This window comes from Mizuhopecten yessoensis, unplaced genomic scaffold, assembly GCF_002113885.1.
Source record: "Mizuhopecten yessoensis strain PY_sf001 unplaced genomic scaffold, ASM211388v2 scaffold3537, whole genome shotgun sequence".
Lineage (NCBI taxonomy): Eukaryota > Metazoa > Mollusca > Bivalvia > Pectinida > Pectinidae > Mizuhopecten > Mizuhopecten yessoensis.
In genome coordinates this window covers 62,994-80,737 of record NW_018405094.1, presented here as the reverse complement: position 1 = coordinate 80,737, position 17,744 = coordinate 62,994, and the positions used below count along the sequence as shown (strand labels likewise).

Below are 17,744 nucleotides of genomic sequence, written 5' to 3'. Positions count from 1 at the left end.
AAGTATGTAAAATGAATTATATAAGATAAGGTATGCAGGATGAATTTTATAAGATGAAGTATATAATATGAAGTATATAAGTAAGCTGAAGTATATAAGATGAAGTATATAAGTAAGATGAAGTATATAAGATGAAGTATATAAGTAAGATGAAGTATATAAGTAATATGAAGTATATGAGATGACGTATATAAGTAGGATGAAGTATATAAGATGAAGTAAATACAATTGTAAGATGAAGTATATAAGTAAGATGAAGTATATAAGGTGAAGTATATACATTGTAAGATGAAGTATATAAGTAAGATGAAGTATATGAGATGACGTATATAAGTAGGATGAAGTATATAAGATGAAGTAAATACAACTGTAAGATGAAGTATATAAGTAAGATGAAGTATATAAGATGAAGTATATACATTGTAAGATGAAGTATATAAGTTAGATGAAGTTTATAAGGTGAAGTATATAAGATGAAGTATATAAGGTGAAGTATATAGGATGACGTATATAAGTAAGATGAAGTATATAAGTAAGATGAAGTATATAAGTACGATGAAGTATATGAGATGACGTGTATACATTGTAAGATGAAGTATATAAGTAAGATGAAGTATATAAGGTGAAGTATATAAGATGAAGTGTATAAGGTGAAGTATATAAGATGACGTATATAAGTAAGATGAAGTATATAAGTAAGATGAAGTACATAAGTAAGATGAAGTATATAAGGTGAAGTATATAAGATGAAGTATATAAGGTGAAGTATATATGATGACGTATATAAGTAAGATGAAGTATATAAGGTGAAGTATATAAGATGAAGTATATAAGATGAATATATAAGATGAAGTTTATCAGATGAAGTATATACAAATATAGATGAAGTTGATGAAGTATGTAAGTTGAAGTCTTCATCTTTCCGGGTACTTTCTGTTGTCAATAGAATCACTATTATCAAGCGCTTACGATATCGGGTCCCACTGTCAATTGTAAAAAGGGGAAATTCGTACATGTAGATAGCTAATGATATTTTTTGTTTTGTTTTACATGGGATTATATATGGATATATAATAGAACACTTAATGATGTCGACAGTGAAGACAAAATAAAGTCGAATTTTCGAATCGGCCTGCTCCTTTTTCATGTATGTATGAATCCCGGGAAGTGGACGAGTTGTCCAAAGGTAGCAAAGCTCGTTAAAACTCGTATCGTCCACGGTACAGGTACAAGAAAGAGAGTCAAAAAATTATAACTGGATATGAGGTAGTATTAAAGAATTATTTGTATATCGATTTATGTAAAGGCCATGGAGTCCGCAAAGGGACATTGTAATTAGAAATTCGTGCGCGGGCTCCTTAAAAGGCAGTTATGTACATGTATATGCATATATAGAATTTATCAATGTTGCTGTATAAAACAAATATCTATATATTGAGGTTTAATTTCCGTATAGAAATCTAAATCAAATTCTCCCAGCAAATATTGACTTAACATTCGGTCTTATAGAGTGTTAGTCAGTACCGAGTAGAGAACAGTTGACCACACTCAGTACATGAAACGTGGGACTACTGAGACTAGGTAATACTTTGAGTACACTTGACCTGACTCGGGACGTAGCTCCTTAGCGTATGACATAGAGTACACATTACCGTGTCCTTAGCAGGCACACTGGGGTCACTCCCGATAATGATAAAGATAATCATAGGATTTTCTCTGGGGTCACTCCAATATAAAGATAACGATAATAGGACGGACGAGTACTGAAAGTGATATATATATGCGTCTATCTGTGATTTATGTTCGAGCTACTTCCCTTTTTAGATACACACACGTACATGTACGTTATATTTTAAGATTTAGAATTTCAGACGGGCAAAACCATCCATATACATAAAGAATGTATGTCCGCAAATGTGAATAAACAAAAGTTTATATCTACGCTAATTTTGATATTGTCTGAAACACAAAAGTTCCACAGATGACCGGTTTTAGGTCGGCTTGACGTCACGTCAGTCCATTGTGACGCCATGTTCGGTAACTTCCGGTAGAGGTATATCGTGATTTTACGTTTGTATTTTGTTTTGATTAACCAGTTTGTTTTGCGTTCAAAAATAAAATAAAGACAGTGACATGTTTAACTTGTTCGTACTTGGCCAATGTTATAATCTGAAGTAATTCACCGTCATATCAAACACTGGTATGCACACTACTATATTACTACTAACATTTAACCGATCAGTTTTAGGGACGGGCACCTGGTATTAAACCTTGTTGAAGTACGGAAGTTGTTGTGGATGATACAGTTATCGATAGAAGAACTGTAGATTGATAACGATGTATTTGTATAGTATGATACAAGCATCGTCAAATTACCATGGTCCAGTTTTTAGGGCGTAGCGCATCCCGTCGTACAGTGTTTACCTTAGCCTCCTTAATATATATTATGATTAATATACCTGTCCTACCTGACATAGAGCGAGATGCGAAGCCTCATGTATAGATTTATATATGACAGATAATCTTGTTCTTTGTTGAAAAATAGTTTTGTTTCCATTTTAATGATGCTAATGGCCTCTAATGGTACTGCAGGTGTACGATGAATACATACATGGTGTGTGATTTATGGTCAAAACGAGTTTCGTCCCTTTATGGTAGTCGTAATTGTTCGGTTGTTTTGAAACTCCTTTTTTATTTGAATGCATACAGTTATATATAATATTCAAGTATGTAAGTACTTACTATTAAACGACACAGAATTAGACGCTTTCTGATCATTTAGATTTCAATACTGGAGCGTGCTGATACGAGATTGTTTTATTTTCAAAATTAAACAAACACATCCAATCCAAAGTCCGTCTCCCCTAAACAACGCACCAATACCGGCTGTACACGTAAAACTAAAACCTTCACTGTATACTCGTGTGCTACATGTATGTGAAATGTTGAAGCTATAAAGCACCTGGTTGTTGATATTTAAATATGATTGAATTGTTTTATAAATATACATCTAGCTGAATCCGGTGTGTTACGTCACTTGACATAAAAGTGTCCTATTTCTAGTTCCTTACTGGGTGACATACATGTGCTTGTTCTATATTTGACGGTGTATCTGTGTGATATCCTATCCGGATTACAGTCGCATTACTTCAATGTAATCACATAGACAAGGCACATTTTTCAGGTCACGAGCTGGCCAACAGGGACAAGATACAAACCCACAGTAAAAGTGTACCTCCCAGATCGTGGCCACAATGGGGAGATTCAAATATGTAGGTCTCCGTGTCTTATTATTGAACATAAATCATTTCCGTGGATGGTACTTAAAGAGAGCGCAGACTTACTCTTTGGCAAATATTGCACGAGTCACGTGACTGCAAACTTTGCCTTGATTCTGAGTCTGGTTTGCGTGAAGTCACACCGACAACTAAGGATTGTCCGAACTAGTCACAGTCTCAGTGTGAGTATGATTCTTAAACGTAATATTATTGATTTTTTATATTTCATGTACATTTGTATATAAGTATATACATAGATGCAAGGGTATGCTACTAACTAATTAATATTAATTGATACCGAGTCTAAATACATACATGTGTTTGAGTGTGTCTTTGGTAAATTATTGAGATTTTTTGCGAAATAGTAAAGATACAAACACGGTTACGTTGTAATTAACGTGGTAATTCCGTACCTTGTAATGTAAGCATGTTTGTAATTTAAAGATTTAGTTATCGATATTGTATAGAACAGAGAGGATCCTAGTTGTACCAAAATCTTTAGTCCAAATGTTGTAATACGTTCATAGCCTTACAATTAATCTCACAACACTTACATATTACAAAAAAATCCGGATTTATTTTTTACATTGCGGCATTTATGTGAGTGTAGAAAGGAAAGGTCCAGAACACATGTAGGGCTGTAAAGAGCATACGCTAGTTCAGCGTATCAATTAATTTGTTGGGTATGCGAACAATTGAACATCCCTTTCATTTATTCTATTATTATTTTAGGTTAGCGTGCGACTTTACACTTATGAAGCATATATTTATCGTATTTTGTTTTGTTCACAAAAGTAGTCGACTAAATCCGTCCAATATTTATGGAAAAGGAAGCTAATAACGTAACAACACTAAGAGGATACTTTCGTACTTTAATCTGAAATATATTCAATGTATGTGCGTGTATTATCTTGGTTGAACATTGAATGGGAGTTAGTAAATACGTAAAACATTATTAGCGGGGGTCGATATGCCTAATAATTATTTTCTGCAACGTTATCGTAACCGTATCGTTGTAGCCAGATCACTCTGGTTAGGGGCGACAGGTTCGCGTGAAGAAATCAAGTACAATACGGAATATCCATAAATATCACATTTTTTCCATTTTTGACGTAAGTTTAAATGGGTAAATTTAAGATTTACAATACTATGCCCCAGGGGCGGATTTGATAGGATTTTGTTAAAAATATAAAACCTTTATCATATTTTCTTTAATTAGGAATCTGTCATATTAAAATAAAGTAATAATGGTATCATCTGCGTTGGAACTAATCTTAAGATCTTAGAAAATACTAAAACAATGAATATGTATTGGAAAAAGAGTCTTTTAGAGTCTATTTTACATATCGTTTACATGGATTACATGATATTATGGATATTTCAGGGCGATCCTACATGTATTCAGGCTATTTGTGTGTAGTATCACAGACTTTGACGTCACAGAGATAGTAGCCTTCTATGGCGTCATCAATATACGGCTTAGCAAATAAAGGATATGCTTTGTTTTTAGTGAAAATATCGATGAATTCTTTGGTAAGGCATACGATAGAAAGGGTCTTGTTTAAAATCCCCTTTGCGGAAATACAACTACAATGTAGCGTTGTTTTTTTTTATTAATAGAAGAGAAAAAAGGTATTTGTTTAATAGATACAGTTGAATTCTCCGATTTCTAGAATTATTAACCTTATAATGGGTAGTTACTCTCCTTCGTTAAACGGGAAAGTACAATTTTGGAATGATATATGTCTGTGATTGTTTTGGGAGGAGACAGATTCAATATTCGTTTTCTGTAACTATAAGGAACTTAATCCTGCCTCCACTCCCCACTCCGAAAAAAAAATCTTCTCATTGACAAGGTATTTCAGTATTTTGTAAAATAAATGAAATAATGTCAACACGCTACTAAAATGCAACTTGTTACATTATACAAAGCCACACTTCACAAATGACATAACAAAGTATACAAAGCCTCCAGCGCATGCGCATACGTCCATAAACGACCTTAGTCTGTAAACAATAACGGTAACAGTACTGACGGTAGGCTGTAGGCGACACAAACGCATTACAACACTTATAATAACAGTAATGCATGCGACACTTATAATACACACGACACTTACATCATATACAGTGATTATACCATACATACACACGACACTTACATCATATACAGTGACTATACCATACATACACACGACACTAACATCATATACAGTGACTATACCATACATACACACGACACTTACATCATATACAGTGACTATACCATACATACACACGACACTTACATCATATACAGTGACTATACCATACATACACACGACACTTACATCATATACAGTGACTATACCATACATACACACGACACTTACATCATATACAGTGACTATACCATACATACACACGACACTTACATCATATACAGTGACTATACCATACATACACACGACACTTACATCATATACAGTGACTATACCATACATACACACGACACTTACATCATATACAGTGACTATACCATACATACACACGACACTTACATCATATACAGTGACTATACCATACATACACACGACACTTACATCATATACAGTGACTATACCATACATACACACGACACTTACATCATATACAGTGACTATACCATACATACACACGACACTTACATCATATACAGTGACTATACCATACATACACACGACACTTACATCATATACAGTGACTATACCATACATACACACGACACTTACATCATATACAGTGACTATACCATACATACACACGACACTTACATCATATACAGTGACTATACCATACATACACACGACACTTACATCATATACAGTGACTATACCATACATACACACGACACTTACATCATATACAGTGACTATACCATACATACACACGACACTTACATCATATACAGTGACTATACCATACATACACACGACACTTACACCATATACAGTGACTATACCATACATACACACGGCACTTACATCATATACAGTGACTATACCATACATACACACGACACTTACATCATATAATTTGACAATACTGTCATACACACGACACTTACATCATATAAGGTGACAATACTGTCATACACACGACACTTACATCATATAAGTTGACAAAACTGTCTTTCACACGACACTTACATCATATACAGTGACAATACTGTACGTACATAATATAGTGACAATACAGTATGTGCACACGACACTTACTATAACAGTTTTGCATACGTCACTTACTATAACAGTTCTGCACACGTCACTTACTATATCAGTTCTGCACACGTCACTTATTATAATAGTTCTATACACGGCATTTTGCACAAGACACAATGTCAGTAGGAACGTGCACGACACTCACAACGTGACCGTGCTATATACGTCACTCACAACAGTGACCGTGTTATACACGTCACTCACAACAGTGACCGTGCTATATACGTCACACACAACAGTGACCGTGTTATATACGTCACTCACAACAGTGACCGTGCTATATCCGTCACACACAACAGTGACCGTGCTTTATACGTCACACACAACAGTGACCGGGCTATATACGTCACACACAACAGTGACCGTGCTAAATACGTCACACACAACAGTGACCGTGCTATATACATCACACACAACAGTGACCGTGCTATATACGTCACTTACAACAGTGACCGTGCTATATACGTCACTCACAACAGTGAGCGTGCTATATACGTCACACACAACAGTGACCGTGTTATATACGTCACTCACAACAGTGACCGTGCTATATCCGTCACACACAACAGTGACCGTGCTTTATACGTCACACACAACAGTGACCGGGCTATATACGTCACTCACAACAGTGACCGTGTTATACACGTCACTCACAACAGTGACCGTGCTATATACGTCACCCACAACAGTGACCGTGCTATATACGTCACACACAACAGTGTCCGTGCTATATACGTCACACACAACAGTGACCGTTCTATATACGTCACACACAACAGTGACCGTGCTATATACGTCACTCACAAGTACAGTACTGCACATGCCACTTACACGAGAGTACTACAGACAGCAGTACGGTATCATACATTACACCGCCTGTGATGTAGAGCTCAAACTCATGCTACTAAATATTGAGGCATCACTCTACAGATTATCATACAGTACCTGTAAATTATTAGCACTTATGAGCTGCATTCTCTTGGTAAATAAAGAACTTGAGAACCTGCATTATTGTAACACTACAAATAAATCTTATTTATACCAGGTCACAGCTAACACCCGGCGTGTTTTCCGATGTAGTGTTTACATGTGTCGTATGCAAACAGGTAACATGGCCCGGTTTGAGGAGTTCCAGTTTTCGTTAGACAATATTAAAGGGTTTGTACATTTTGTCTGGACTGTATCCGATGGTTTTATGGCAGAAATTGAAATATATTATCTGGTTATAAATATATATTATCTGGCCTTGGATTGCGTCCTTGCCTAAACCTGTATGACTTTTTACCTGTAGTTGACCGGCGTACTAGATTTGATATGTGCGATTCATTTCTACCGCCTCGAATTGCGCTCTATCATGTCAAAACACATTACCAAGTGTTATAATATGCTTTAAATTGGTTCTTACTTGAAATCTATGCATGTCGGAATCTAGATTTCAATATAAGACCTTCACACTAGTTTAATTTCGTCCATTGTTATCGCGACTGGTACAAAGAACCTGGAAGCTCTCGACTCAGCGTTCATCGTCCAACATCTTCTTTCTCTTAACGGCTTCGTCTCCAAAACTGAAAGCCCCTTGGTCATGATAGTTGGTCAGTAGGTACTTTAGATAGAGTGCACAGAGGGCCCTCATATCGATGACGGTGACTTACATTCAATGTCACATGGGTCGAATATACCTAAACCTTTAAACAACGATATTTAACGAATAATGATAGACCAGCATTTGGATTTACAGTCTATACAAATAACAAGCTGTGTCATTCATACATACTATAAATGCCTCATCAACACAACTCAATGCTTAATTAAACGACGCCAAAATGTTATATTATAAATTATCTTAATTCAACAGCATTTGTTTTATACAGATATGACAAGGGGTGTAAATGGTGGGTGGGTGTGGTTCGGGAACGGAGGAGGGACACCTCATGACATCTCCACCCTCTCCAGTAAACACACGGATACGGCCATGTTTAGTAATTTATGCTTTAAAACGTGTATTGTTGGTTTTACTTTATGGTCTGTTACATTAAAATATTACAAAACAAACAAGTTAAAATAGAAGTAAGAAATTAGCGAAGTATAGCATACGTGGTCTGTCTTATGTACTTGTATATATCAGGAGAAGAAAGAAATGTTTGTCGAGTACACATTTAGGTGAAAAAAGTGTCACATGGAGGCAGAAAATGGCATAAATAGACAATGGAGAGACAGAAAATTGAACTATGTTTTTTCTTTTTCTACATTTTCTATCCTCTCACCTCCCCGTGTTTAGTACTGGCTGTCAGTCTTTTCGGTGTGATTTGTCCAACCAGTTGGCCGTTATTAAGCCGATACAAGAAAATCAAACCCAACCCCATGTCGTGCAGGTAAAAAACCACGATTGTTCATTACGTACTCGCTGCGATGTCAGTCCGTCATTAATTGAGGTTATTAAGTGTTAAGACCCTAGGATACTAACGACTACCCACTAGGATAATCCGGACCAGACTATTACGTGTTGTCGTTACAGAGTTACGTCCGGAGTCTTACGTAAAAACAGGGATTGTCCATGTCCCTACGACACCGACGTCTCGGCTAATTAGAGGAAATATGTGCGGGCAGAGTTCAATTCAAGATAATTAATTGTGTTGTTTTGTTGTAAAAAAAAATCATTTATCCAATTTTATAAAACATAATCACGTCGCGTTTATAAATTAGTTTTTAACTGTTTTCTAGAATTATTAAATATGCTGGCATACGCCTTTAATTCGTGTTATAAAGTATACGTAGTTTGTCATACTCTCTAAAAATATTACTTTTTATGATATTCGTAAACATTTCTTTCATTATAGTCCCTTTGATGTAAAGACACATTTTAGATTTGAAATAGTACTCGTACAGGTGTTGAGCGACTTGTTTCAATGGTCGTAATTATGACTATTGTCGGCGCTCAGTAGTCACCTACCTGAGCATTATACTCACCTACCTATATCTTAGCTATTACAATAATCCGGTTACGTAATATGACTTCCAAGTAACATGCTATCATCAAATCCCATGGGAATATCTTATAAATCTGATTTCTAATTGACACTCTCGTGAGTAGGCGATGTAACACTTTTTACACACCATTATATAAAGAGGACGAGAGTGTACAGACCACAGAACCTGTTGTTCATGCGACGGACGACAGCTGTAGTCCAGCTGATATAAAACAGACTTTGGTACAGTGAAACACATCACTTTACCGATTTTCATTTGATTGGAGGAACATCAGAAAGAAGGCTGACAGGAAATTGTAGGAATTCCGGCGAATATCTGAAGACTTTATCAGTCCTAAAAAAGGTTTACTGACAGTGTGATTCGTATCGAAGTTGATATTTCGATACATTTCGGAACACTTACAAGGAAGATGCAGGCGAAAATGCAGCAATGCAAAGAACAAAGCGGGCACGTAGCTCGACTCTCGGACGAGAGGATGGGTGTTGCGACGAAATACGGAGAGAATCTGACAGAGGGGCGAAAAATCGTGGGACATTCCCTCACCTCCGGGGGACGAGGAAAGGAGAGAAGAACCTGCGTCTGTAGTCTGGAAATTGGGAGCGAAACACTTTCTAGCGAAATTAGGAATTCTTCTGGAAGCTCGAGTCATTGTTCAACATGTGGTAAGTGGAACGTTTAATGGCACGTGACGTGCAAAACAATTACGGACACAAATTAAAACGTAGTCCGAGTTTTGCTAAATTGTACTAGAATAATATATTCGAATATAAAGTTTTAAGACTAAAAACTCAGATTTGTCATCAGAATATTATAATCTAACACTTAGTTAACAACTATAAGATCGCTGTGTTTTAGGACTGTTTAGACTAAATTATCTCCCCTAGATGACCTGCACTGTAGACCAAGGTGATTGAGATATGTGCCAATTCATAATGATCTTATTTCTCAATATGCTTATAAATAAATCTTACCTTCTGTAATAAAATACATCCCTCACTGCTTCTAAATGAAATCAAGTTGACAAAAACCACTGAAAAACTGTATGGTTGCTCTGATGCACAGGGACCTGATAATTTTCTGCAGATATATATTTGGACCTAAATTAAGGTGTTCAGAGTAATTTTACAATTCAGAGTAACTTTACATGTGATCTGATGTGCAGCTTAAGCAATGCCGATCTAGAGGGTTTTCTGTGGTTCGGTGAAAGGCCCCCGTATTGAAATTTTCTTTAAAACATATTTTTTTTGCTCGTATGGATCCCCCCTCCCACTTTTTTGAGTTCGCCACTTGTAAAATGAACAAATGTATAATCTACACCACGTACAAGCGTAAACAAACAGAAAAAACACCAACATGAAATATGTTAATGGTGTCCGTGTCAGCCGACTTATATATATACCTTTAATTAGCGTTATTGCATTTTTACTTTAGAACTTTCCTATTTAACATAACATTTTGGAGTTCTGGTAAGTCTTCTTTTAACGTGTACTCTCCATCCTCGACATTCCTTGTTGTCATTACTTATAGGAGTTCTGTGGTATATTTTGTGATAAAAGTGATGACAATTATTATCCACTTGACATACTGAACGAAAGCCACACCATGTGGCTTTGTTTCTTTGAATTAGAAAGAGCTGTGTTTTACAACTCGCGACATAGTTTATAAATAACAGTCGGAATGATTATCTTGTTTGTTTATGGGTCCCCTTACCGATCACGTGGGTTTCTACTGGTACTCAGCTTTTCTCCCAGCTACTTCCTTGGCCAACATCAATAAAAAAATGTTTCATATCTGATAAAAATCAATTTTTGTTTGGTGTTTTTTTATATATATATTTTTAATCGAGTTTGATAAATCATCATTAGTAGAAGAGTAGATACTACTGTCATGTTTAAAAACATTCAATCCAATGTGATTGCTGTCGGTGAGGTGATTTTAACAATTATGAGTTATGTTGTCCTCTGTTCGCATTTGTAAAGGTAAATCGAGAAAAAACCTACAACTTATTTAGATATGAAAATGCGAGGTTGTTTACGTTATTTCAATATCATATAGTTTTGATATCTGTAACAGGGTTAGGGTATGCCACAGTTTTGATATCTGTAACAGGGTTAGGGTATGCCACAGTTTTGAGATCTGTAACAGGGTTAGGGTGAGCCATGGTTTTGAGATCTATAACAGGTGGTGGGTATGCCATAGTTTTGAGATCTGTAACAGGGTTAGGGTATGCTATACTTTCGAGAACTATTACAGGTTTTAGGAGAAATGTTATCATTACTGGTACTGCCAGAGGTTATGAGGTCAATGTCACATATTACTTAGTCTAGCAATGATGCCCCGTATTAACATGTTATCTGAAGTGGGCCATTGGGTTGTAGAATTCTAATGTAATTATCGAACATGCCTGTCTATACTTACAAGATGTATAATCGATGGAAGCTGTTGTTTGTATCGGGAACACTCACCTTCATCGAGTGTGGGTATTCCACAAGGACATAAGGAATGGTTGAAGTATGCGCTGTTGGGATCACAGGGACCTGAGAATTAGTTACAGCTGTATTTGGACCTTAACTGAGAGTACTTTTACACATTTTAGGGTTTTATATAAAATTTTCGGTAAAAGCCTGCCACCTTTATACCGTTATATTGGAGGTGGGTTTTTCACCGAAATTTTATCTAAACCCGCAAACGTGTTGAATTACTCTACAGACCTCAGTTGATGTCCAAATATAGCTGTAACAGTGTCTCATGTCTGTTTGGTTGGAATCAAGAATAGATCCCGAAGTTAAGTTACGTCAATTATGTTTGGACCAAAACTGATTTTTTTGGCAGTAATATAAGACGTTTTAGGGGTTTAGCTATGGGTAAATATTCTACACTGTACATCCCAATGTGTACAGGTACTGGTGCCAGTATAAACAGTATGACTATAAACATAACAATCTTGGTCTCATTACACGGAACAACCCCAGGTTTCCCAGTCGTTACGGTTCTGCAAATACCAATTTCAGACACGTGGACTTCAGCAGAAGATAAACAAATGTCTAGTAGTCGACATGTGTGTTTTCTGTATACATCCATTACCACGTCTCTGAAGCCTAAATGCCATTTCTGACATAAACAAGTTACACCAGAGCTAGTTAGCATCGCCCGGTTATGGAATTCGTCTAAACGAGATGGAGTGTTTACTTGGTTAAGTGTTGAATCCTGTTTATCGAGTTAAAATTTACTTTATCTTGCACAATACCATTGTGTCTTTCTTCATTAATAACTATCAGAGGATAGTGAGCTCATTGGGAGCGAGAGGTTGTTCCAGAACTAGATCTCAAAACGACAAGACATCTGAAGGAAAACAATGTTTTTGAGAGTTGTTTCAACTATGAACATATCCACTGAGCTGGAACCATTGTATTTTATATACTGTAGTTCTATGTCTATACAATGTGTCCTAAAATTAATATATTGTAGAAAAGTTTCGAAATCAGTGGCAGAATTATAAACGATACAAAATTCTCGATATGCCGACTTGCTTATTTTGCTATGTCGTATAGTGATCTCGCTATGTCGGCTTACAGCTGTTAGTATCTCGTCATGGTTGATCCGCGCACTATAGGTAATACATAGGGGTCAAAAGAGGCACAGGAACACAGACCTTATAGAAAATGGGGGAGGAAGGAAAAGATAAAGAACATGACGGTCACACGTACCTTGCGTGTTGGCCTGTTTTCTTTGCACCAGCAAGCTAAGAGGGCAAAGAAGAAAATGTGCTGAATTTAGTTATTTCTCGTACACAACACCGAAATTGTACATTGTTGAGAAGACGCATGAGATAGATGCACAAAAAAACTTGTTTCCTATTTCAAACTTCGTTTTTCTTTATCTTCCTAACGTTAGATCAATGCCTATACACGAATGTCAATAAGTAGCGTGACGTTGTACAGAAGATTTGGTGTGCAGTGTTTACTGAAACCTCGACAGCGACCGATTGACATGCACCTCGAGCATACATTGTATGGTTAGCACGTTAAAACGTATCCATATAACTGTACACCTGTATTCATACATAAGATATTTCAGTGACAGCTGACATGTTTCTACCAACACAAGAAAATCGATTTATCCTTCAACAGACTTGTTTACTTTGCACTTATTTCCGATTTTAATAGGTTGCAAGTTGTATGATATAAAATTTCTGCCAGGAGTCATGCCAATGCAATAGAAACGTTCCTGGGTTTGTTTGTTTATGGAAAATGTTGAGAGGACATGGATAAATATATACTGTGTGTTAAGGGAGTAAGTTAATTTCTAGGGAGTTAATAGAGTGTTTAGGGAGTTAGTTGAGTGTCTCGGGAGTTGGTAGAGGGTTAAGGGAGAAAATAAAGTGTTTAGGGAGTTAGTAGAGTGTTTAGTGAGTCAGTAGAGTGTTTAAGGAGTTAGTTGATTGTTTAGGGAGTTGGTAGAGTGTTTAGGGAGTTAGTTGAGTGTTTAGTGAGTTGGTAGAATGTTTAGTGAGGCAGTAGAGTGTTTAGAGAGTTAGTAGAGTGTCTCGGGAGTTGGCATGGTAGAGTGTTTAGGGAGGTAGTAGAGTGTTTAGGGAGTAAGTTAAGTGTCAAGGGAGTTAGTAGAGTGTTTAGTGAGTTGGTAGAGTGTTTATGGAGTTAGTAGAGTGTTTAGGGAGTTAGTAGAGTGTTTAGGGAGTTAGAGGAATATGTAGGGAGTGTTTAGGGAGTTAGTAGAGTGTTTAGGGAGAAAGTATTGTGTTTATGGAGTTAGTAGAGTGTTTATGGAGTTAGTAGAGTGTTTAGGGAGTTCGTAGAGTGTTTAGGGAGTTAGTTGAGTGTTTAGGGAGTTAGTAGAGCGTTTAGGCAGTTAGCATCCTCGATATCCAGGGGTTACGCTCACTTTCGCTCTCTACACAGCGAAAGTGAGCGTAACTCCTGGATATCGAGGATGGAGACCGGAGTTAGAAGATTGTTTAAGGAGTTAGTTGAATGTTTATTGAGTTGGGTGAGGGTTTAGGAAGTTGCTCTGTTTGTATGTCATTTGGTTATTTTTCACATTTTCGTTCATCGCGTAGTGCATCCCGCACCAAAAACGATTAAGCTTATATTAATACTCATAAATCGTGTGCGCTGCTGAGCCTAGAGAAATACACCTATATCTATGTTATTAGCACAGCCCAGTCTGTAGTTTACACATAGTAAGAGATCTTAAAATGGAAAAGAACACGTGTAATTGATATAGATTGGTCGAGGTAATATAGGACAGTGTCTTTAGTTAGTTCTTATCACTGAAACGTCCAGACGATTTGTACTTCTAACGATTGTGAGTCTGTTATAGGTAATGTACGCTTTGTACTACTTTCTTCATTGTTGTTTATTGTTGTCGCGTGTGTTAATTGGTATGTGTGATGTGTACGTGTGTTAATTGGTATGTGTGATGTGTACGTGTGTTATTTGGAATGTGTGATGTGTACGTGTGTTAATTGGTGTGTGTGATGTGTACGTGTGTTAATTGGTATTTGTGATGTGTACGTGTGTTAATTGGTATGTATGATGTGTACGTGTGTTAATTGGTATGTGGGATGTGTACGTGTGTTAATTGATATGTGTGATGTGTACGTGTGTTATTTGGAATGTGTGATGTGTACGTGTGTTAATTGGTTTGTGTGATGTATACGTGTGTTAATTGGTATGTGTGATGTGTGCGTGTGCTAATTGGTATGTGTGATGTGTACGTGTGCTCATTGGTATGTGTGATGTGTACGTGTGTTAATCGGTATGTGTGATGTGTACGTGTGTTAATTGGGATGTGTGATGTGTACGTGTGTTAATTGGTTTGTGTGATGTATACGTGTGTTAATTGGTATGTGTGATGTGAACGTGTGTTAATTGGTATGTGTGATGTGTACGTGGGTTAATTGGTATGTGTGATGTGTACGTGTGTTTATTGGTATGTGTGATGTGTACGTGCGTTAATTGGTATGTGTGATGTGTACGTGTGTGTGTTCGTGTGTTAATTGGTATGTGTGATGTGTACGTGTGTTTGTACGTGTGTTAATTGGTATGTGTGATGTATACGTGTGTTAATTGGTATGTGTGATGTGTGCGTGTGCTAATTGGTATGTGTGATGTGTACGTGTGTTTATTGGTATGTGTGATGTGTACGTGTGCTAATTGGTATGTGTGATGTGTCCGTGTGTTAATTGGTATGTGTGATGTGTACGTGGGTGTGTACGTGTGTTAATTGGTATGTGTGATATGTACGTGTGTGTGTACTTGTGTTAATTGGTATGTGTGATGTGTACGTGCGTTAATTGGTATGTGTGATGTGTACGTGTGTTTGTACGTGTGTTAATTGGTATGTGTGATGTGTACGTGTGTTAATTGATATGTGTGATGTGTACGTGTGTTATTTGGTATGTGTGATGTGTACGTGTGTTAATTGGGATGTGTAAATTGATCATACACCTGTGTGCTATACACAACGTATGTGAAATATACCGCGTTTAACACGTGTGTTAATTGTGATGTGTAATTTGACCATGCTTCCTGTGTGCTATATCACACGTGTGTGAATTATACTGTTGATCACTGTATTTAACACGTGTGATAATTGTGATGTGTAGTTTCATCATACAAATGTGTGCTATATCACACGTGTGTGAAGTATGCTGTTTAACACGTTGGTTGTGCTGTGTAATGTCAGTATTGTGTGTGACACGTGTATACATTTTTACGTGTACTTTTTTTCACACAACCTATATTATAATGCATATTTGTAATGTGTTTTCATTTCTTATTCTATATACATGTTGATACTTTTGATTACTCTATTGCGTCTGTTTATTAACGATTACAGAATAGTAGGCACGCATGTGTGATAATTATACATAAAACACATGTTTTAATTGGAATATACATGGAGTCGCTAACACACGTGTTTCTGTGTTTTACAGGGTGGATCTTGTCTGCATCAAGCGACCACAAACCTGTACCAACTATGAGTCTGGCATGGGGATACGGCAATAACAATGGTAAGTGAAATATTTCACGTGTCCAACAACACGGAAGCTATAGGTGGTCCGCAAATGAAAAAAAAAAAAAAAAATGAAATGTGAATACAATTATAAATCTGCATATCATTTTACTGTTTTCAAAATTACTTTAAACTGAATTTTATAGACAAATAACCCAGAATGGTTAATGACTGTTGAGCTCGTGTGTCTATCTCAAACAAGAGAAAGTCCTTTAACCGCCTGCACACTGAAACTCGCTGTTTCTAGTGCTAGAGCTATGTCAGGAACTACATGTAGACATATTTTACGCTCTTATGAGGTACCCTATTTATATATAAGCGCACACTTTCGTGATAATATTTTGGTTAACATAAGGATTCTAGCCCAGTGGAGGGAGAAACAGCTTGACACTGTGCGGGAGTCATAGGAATCGATTCATCTATTAATTTGTCTGTCCAGGTTATGTTTTCTGAATGTCTTCTATTGCACAGTGACCTTTGACGAATCATCGCACCTCTTGTATTTTGTTGTGTTTTAAGACATTGTGTTAGTGTCTTAAGACACATTTTCAAATGTTTTCTAAAAAGATGTAAATGTGACTTATCATGTTCTGTCCTAAAATTTGTCACCAAGTTGAGGTCAGCGTACAGTTGACGTTTTGTACCAAACTGGCGGCATCATTGCTAATGGTGACAAATATAAAGTCCACGTTTACCCGTTCTGTTCTAGTGGCTTAGCGGCGTTCAAATTGTTTTATTCCCCCAGCATCTTTGGGAGGGATGCCAGGGTTGGGGTGCCCCGGAATCATCCCTCTTACATAATATAGCCTCATGCAAAAGACCTCTTTCTCTTCATTCTCTCTTTCTTTTTCATTCATTCTTTCATACATATATTTCATTCATTACAATAACGATAATATTTATTTTGATTAAATTGATATATTAAATTACATCAACCATTCTTTCTTTATATATTCAAATATTGTACGTATTTTTATACTTATAAATTCTTTTACATGCCAAAAATTCTGCTTTATTGATTTGGGATTGCCATATTGTCCTAAAATTTAAACAAGATAAAACCGAATTCATTTACTTTGAATGATGTTGTTTTTCATGTGTAATTTGGATTAGTTTAAGAAGGAATGTCTGGGGAAATAATAAAGAGTACAAATACTAATGTACCTAGCAATTAAGACCTATATACATAAACACAAAAACA

The 17,744-nt window shown here is 36.4% G+C and overlaps 1 protein-coding gene across 5 annotated transcripts in view; it reads left to right on the top strand.

The window, feature by feature from the left end:
* The window catches only part of LOC110447613 (carbonic anhydrase 2-like), a 66,664-nt gene that overhangs the window by 40,384 nt on the left and 8,536 nt on the right, over window positions 1-17,744 (top strand). For 3 of the 5 annotated variants that reach the window (XM_021493412.1, XM_021493413.1, XM_021493411.1), the window contains exon 2: window positions 16,464-16,541. In XM_021493412.1, coding sequence (XP_021349087.1) covers window positions 16,508-16,541 — 34 coding nt within the window. In that variant the 5' untranslated portion in view covers window positions 16,464-16,507. Of the gene's footprint in view, window positions 1-3,363; window positions 3,461-9,657; window positions 10,168-16,463; window positions 16,542-17,744 lie in introns of those variants that run through there. The other 2 variants (XM_021493414.1, XM_021493410.1) reach the window with 2 other exon arrangements.